This window comes from Cornus florida, unplaced genomic scaffold, assembly GCF_030987335.1.
Source record: "Cornus florida cultivar Cherokee Brave unplaced genomic scaffold, ASM3098733v1 CherokeeBrave_3.0.0_Hap2_Chr09, whole genome shotgun sequence".
NCBI classification, from domain to species: Eukaryota; Viridiplantae; Streptophyta; class Magnoliopsida; order Cornales; family Cornaceae; genus Cornus; species Cornus florida.
The window spans coordinates 65,954,888-65,961,154 of NW_026775579.1; the positions used below are offsets into that span (position 1 = coordinate 65,954,888).

The window sequence follows — 6,267 nt, forward strand, 5'->3', positions numbered from 1 at the left end:
AATTGTGTCATTCTATCAGGATGGTTATGCTTAGTCAAAAAATGAAAGCTTTAACAATTGCATGCTCCTCTATTCCAATTGCTACCAACTTCTTAAAGATTTCTTCTTCACATTTTCCCATTTGGTTGCACTTCTCATAAAGATTGTTGAATGTTTTCTAAAGATCATTTCCCTCTTTAAGAGATTCAGCAACACCTCTCACTATTCCAATCATTTCATTATCTTGATCAACAGTCAAAGATTTCCCCCTTTTTTTTTTTTTTTTTTTTTTGAAGAAGAAGAAGTGGAATGGGAAGGTACACTTGAAGGTGTTTCAGGAGACATCATATTCATATTTTCAAACTCAATATCCAAAAAAACCCGTATTATCCAAACTTGCTTCATTCCGTGACACCAAGTGATCAATACCATAAATGCTATCCACAAGATCATCATTATGAGTTGGCACCCATTCATTGCTCCTCTCACTAGCACTTGCTACTGATTCATTATTATTCTCCTTATCATTTACTGCCCATTTATCCATCATCTCCTTAGCAGTTAGGGCATTAAACCCCATTGCCCTATCCTTGGCAAATAAATCCAGCAACTTATCATAATTGAAAATCGTAGCAGTCTTCCATTTCTCAGCTGCTGGTTTTGCCTATTGCCAAAACATAAAAGAGAATATATATATATATTATCATTATTTCAAAATGAATAAATAAATAAATAATGTATCTCTTAAAAGTAAAATAATAATAATAATAATCACAATTAGAAAACCAACTGCAATCAAATCAGCCCAAACTTTTGGTTCAGTGCTCCACATTTTTGTTTCTTGACTCCAAGCAAACCCACTCAAATCATTTTTGAACAAGTTAAAACACTCGTTAAAACGAGTCTTGGTTGTTTTCAATCGATTCTTCACTTTATCTTTGTTGATATCAATTCCGAGTTTTTGTTTCAATTCTTCAACAATTTCATGATAAGCTCTTGTTGTGAATGTCCCATCAAGCATATTTCCCTTGAGATATTGATTATGTAATGCATCCACAAATATATCATCCATTTGTGCATTCCAATCCAATCTATCCTTCTTCGACACACCACTTTTGCTTGATTCTTTACTCATTCTTATGTCTACATAATAACAAGTATAATACAAAGAAAGAGACAAAAAAATAAAGATTCAATTAAAGATAGATAAAAAAAAAATGTATACAAGGTAGGAGTTTATAACAAGTTATTAGCATTCTACATCTCCAAATCAAAACAAGCACTCTAACATAAAAGACGTTAAGTTTTTTTTCAAGAAAATAAACATATGAAATATCACATTTGATTAGCTACATAGTCATGCCACATATGGGAACTTATTGAATCTCTCAAGTATTCCTCCAAACTATGATCTTCACTTCTCTCAACTGGACCAGCCTTTTCATTTCGAGTTTCATTCAACAGCTCTCGGTCTACTTCATTAATAAGGCTTTCATTAGGATCCATGCCCATTAAAATAATATCAACTTGAGTATTAACATCATGTGTTGGTTCAGTACTGCTTCCTATGATAGGAAATCGTTTCTTCAACACACCAAAAATTCTCTCAATAACATTGCGTAGTGATGCATGCCAAAGGTTGAATAACTCTCGAGGATTCTACGGTCGGCGTGAGGACCATTCTTTTAAATGGTAACACACACCTCTATAAGGCGTAATAAGTCCAGTCTTCAATAGGTATCCCGCATCAACAAGATAATATTTCCCTATTAAGAACAATAATAATTAATATTGGCTTCATATTAATAATTTTTTAGTTAATATTAACAAAATTTACCTTGAGGAAGTTTTAATTTATCTCCATTTCTTTCTAGTGCACTAGCCAAAACTCTTGAGTTTGAAGCGGTACCTTCCCATCCAGGTAAGACATAGGTGAACTTCATGTCAAATGAACAAACAGCTAACACATTTATTGTTGGATAATTCTTTTTACCACGATATCTTGGTGCATCTTCGTTAGATACTCTCACATGAACGTGTGTTCCATCAATTGCCCCAATGCAATTCTGAGATAAATTATTATATAAAAATTTACATGTAATAATTGGTGAGAAAAGAAAAATTGAAGTATTGAAGGGTATAAGTAATAATCACGTTTACCTTAAAATATGGATGAAACCTATCGTTATTGAGTATTTCTGGGAGGACGTCCAATCCATTAGGTTGCTTGAGGAACTGTCCTTCCAAGGATATTATTACTTTTAACACACTATGAAAATGACGGCTTATGGTTTCGCCAGAGCGACAAAAGAAAAATGACATTGTCCGATTCCTCACATTGTGTGATATAATGTGAAGAAACTTAGCAACTTGTTCTTCAATACTTGCATGTCTTATGGGTCGAAGACCACCATCTCTCATAAACAGTTCACAGAAATTTTGAAAAGCTTCTGGTCCCATACGAGTAATGTTACGACATTTCACACTTACCCTAAGCTTGTTCATTAGTTTATCCCGTGTTATTTGCCTTTCAATTTCTGGTTGTGTAATAGGTTTATCTATATAGTTTCTACGTTTTCGACGCATGAACCAATACACGGCAATGGTAATGACTAGAGTTGCAATTTTACGTCGTCTTTGTTCCCACATTAAATGAAATTTTCGTATCTCATTTCGTTGTCTCTCCATTTAAAATTGTAAAATGCAAAATGATATATTAATAACCAAAAAAAAATTGAAAGCAATCAAAATTGATGAATAATGACCAATGACAACAATTATAAAAGACAACAATTATATATGCTAAAGAATTTTCATGTCTAATTATTATTATCTAATAATTATTTTCATGACTAAATAACATATGTTACTTCTCTAATCTTCTTTGGTCTAAAGCACACCCAATTTACATTGTGTACTAATAGGAAAAGCTCTTGGTTGACGCTAACAAGGCTTTAGAGAGGAAGGTAGAGAAACAACGCGTTATGCTTAAATTTGTGCCAATTTAGGCTTTTGAGTTTTGGTTGTAAGTTATGAAATCTTTTTAATTTTTCATAGAAATGGTTGTTTACTGGTGTCTAGAGTGAACTTGGAACATTTTCTTGAAGGTGATCGATAATCTTAAATATGTTCAACTATACAATACTTGGACTGATACAGGAAAATATGGTACTTGGTGCTAAAAGATAAACAAGCATTTAGGATATAAAGATAAGTAAATTTGAATTTAAAAAGAAAATCCAAGGTTCACACTTGCAAATACGCAAGTATTATTGAATGACGACTATGATCTATTCTAATAACATGAGATAGATGTCAGTTTGTCACATAGATAGTGGGCTCCTGATGCAACAGCATGATAAACCCACAAGGTGGCTTGCTGATACATGTCAACATAAAGACAAAGTCAATTATATACTTTGATATATAGATTCTAATGCATTACATGTTTTACTTAATAAATTCATCTCAAATAATTCAAGAAATCTAGTGCCCTGTATGATAAAAATACAATCCCCAAATTTTAACTTGCCGAAATGATAGGATGTATGGTCCTTGACCTTCTTTAGCTAGCATATACTTCATGACTTTACCACTTCATTCATCACTTGAGAAAAAAGAAAAAAGGAACACAAGAAAGCACCAATATATTATTAATATATAGAATGCACACTAGCAATCAGGATCCATTCCCAGAGTATTGGTACTGATGCAAATTGAGTAAGCAATATCGATACTCAATAAGTTGAAAGCACATTCAAATATTATTAGGAGGTCTTAACCAAGCATGTTTATTCATCTGAATGAAACCAAAGGTGTATGGGTGTGGAATTCCAAATAATAGCAAAAATACATCAATTCTATATTTGACCACAAAGCCTTATCCCCCACAGTTGGGGTAATCAACAAAAACTCTGGGTCATTCAGAAAAAGGGTGAAAGTATTTTGCAATCATTTATCAAGCTAAAAAATGAGCAAATTAAAAATTAGGGTTTACTGAAAATTAGCAAGAATAACAAATCCAAAAATTGATTCAAAAACATCAATTGATTACAATAATACTAACCTGATATGATTAGAGGAAGATTTGTGGTGATGGCCGAAGCTGGAGAAGAGAAAGAAGCAGTGTCGCCCTTGCCTGAAGCTGGAGAAGCGAAGGAAGCAGTGTCGCCTCTTACCAAAGTTAATCTGTTGTTACCCTAGTAAACCACGTAAGAATAATATGTAATTGGGACATAAATGGAATTACTTTTCAGTATGTTGATTTCTAAAGGCTATTTTTGGTATTTTAATTTTACAACTTACTCCACTATCTTTTCTCTCCCTATCTTCTCAAATTGGGAGAGAAAGCCAACAAGTGATAGGGAGGGGCTATCCCTCCCTATCTCTCCCTATCCTCTCTTTTCTCTTACAATAACCCACCTAAACACACTCTCACACTATCTTCTCTTTTCTTTTCTCTCCCTATCCTTCCAAATCAACCCTACCAAACACACCCTTAAAGCCATACCTAGTATATAGACTGTAGAGAGGAGAGAGAGAAAAGCTAATGAGGGCAATATTTTCTTTTAAATTTGCCCATATATTAGATTAAAATGGATTAAAAAAATAGGGGTAAATTTGTCACTTCACATATTTTTAACGATAAAAGTGACAGAAAAGTGATTTGGAGTCAAGTGATGCTTATCTTCGAAAGATGTCTCTATCTTATATTTGTCTAAACCTCAGAGGATGTCATTGAAATTAACCCTTTATGCTGTAGTTAGGGCAGCAACTCGGGCGGGCTTGACACTCATCTCAAGCTAGGCCCATATAGGAAATCTTCAGTCTAAGCTCGCCTAAAGCCCAACCCATACATAATTTGTGTAAAAAATGGATCAAATAATGCTACACCCATGACTTGAACCTGAAACCTTAAGCATAAATCCTAAGGACACTACCAATATGGCTACTAAAACTCATGTGACTTAAGTATAATTATAAATATATATAATATTTTCGGGCTTGGGTTGGGCTTCGGGCTTCATCCATATCAACCCAAGCCCAGCCCGAATTGAATTCGGGCTTAAAATATATTGCCCAGGCCCAAACCAAAATTAGAAAAACTTTGTCCAAGCCCACAAAATTTTGGGTTGGGCTCGGGTTATTTCAAGTTGGGCCAGTCTGAGTTGCAACCCTACCTTTAGTTTAAAAAATGTGCAAATAACACCCCTGGTGTTCAAACGTCACCCCCTAGTTTCAAAAAAGTGCAAATAAGGGCTTTTTGTCAAAGGGGTAGGTAAAAATACGAAAATACCCCCAAATATTCTTTATTCAATAAAAATAAAAAAATTGGAGAAGTTGAAATTACCCAAATAGACATTGACCAAAACTACGTCGTTTTCGGTAATGAAACATAACATACGCAAACTACGTCATTTGGCTAATGAAACACTAAATAGGGTTAGGGTTATCCAACCCAACTACACGTTATTCTCCATTTACGATCTCATACCAACACACAGCCCCTCTCAAACATAGATACCAAAGACGAAGCAAACACAGTCATTCTTATAGCTTGATTGTGGATGATCCCTAATTTCTGGCAATTAGGGTTTGAGATTAAAGACGAACTTCTGCCATTGAAAGCAAAAAACGCGTTTATGAGGTTAGGGTTTTTATGTTTTCGCGTTTCTGATTTCTTTCATAACGATAAAAGTTAGGGTATTTATGTTATCGCGTCTGTATATGTGTGATTCAGTGGATTATATAATGTTATTTTTATTCTTCTATTCAATAAAGGGTTTTATTCGAATCTGTGTGGTCCCCCTTAGGGTTTTGTGTCGATTGTCGATAAATTTGGGTTCCACGTGTCTCTATTTGCTTTGATTTTAGTTAAATAAATTCCACTTTGCCTTCTTCATGATTATTGCAATGTATTGTATAGTTCTTTATTAAAAAGTAGGGTTACAGTTTGAGATAAAAATGAGGGCTTTTTGCCTCTTCTTTTTTTTTTTTTTTTTTTTTTTTTTTTTTTTTTTTTTTTCCTTGTTTTGGCCTCCACATGTCTAATAAAGTGTTAAACTGACTTGAAACTTGTCTAATTTTTTTTTTTTAATAGCATTTGAGGTTGGTTCTGTTAATGTCTTTACACTGATATTAGTATTCTTTATTATCATATTGTGTCTGCATATGCGTGTAAAATATTGGGTATGTTCTTGTCCTTATAGTGTATGTAAATAATTTGTCTGTACATGCATGTAAATAATTAGTCTGCACATGCATGTAATTTGATGTTAATTAGTATTG

General features: G+C 33.5%; 1 protein-coding gene across 1 annotated transcript; it reads right to left on the bottom strand.

The window, feature by feature from the left end:
- Positions 1-343: 343 nt before the first annotated feature.
- LOC132272739 (uncharacterized) lies at positions 344-2,439 on the bottom strand. Its single transcript, XM_059773833.1, has 6 exons — positions 2,140-2,439; positions 1,817-2,045; positions 1,683-1,745; positions 1,356-1,544; positions 755-1,122; positions 344-643 (listed from the first exon to the last, which is right to left on the bottom strand). The coding sequence occupies exons 1-6, from the start codon at positions 2,437-2,439 to the stop codon at positions 344-346; spliced, it is 1,449 nt and encodes a 482-aa protein (XP_059629816.1).
- Positions 2,440-6,267: the final 3,828 nt, after the last annotated feature.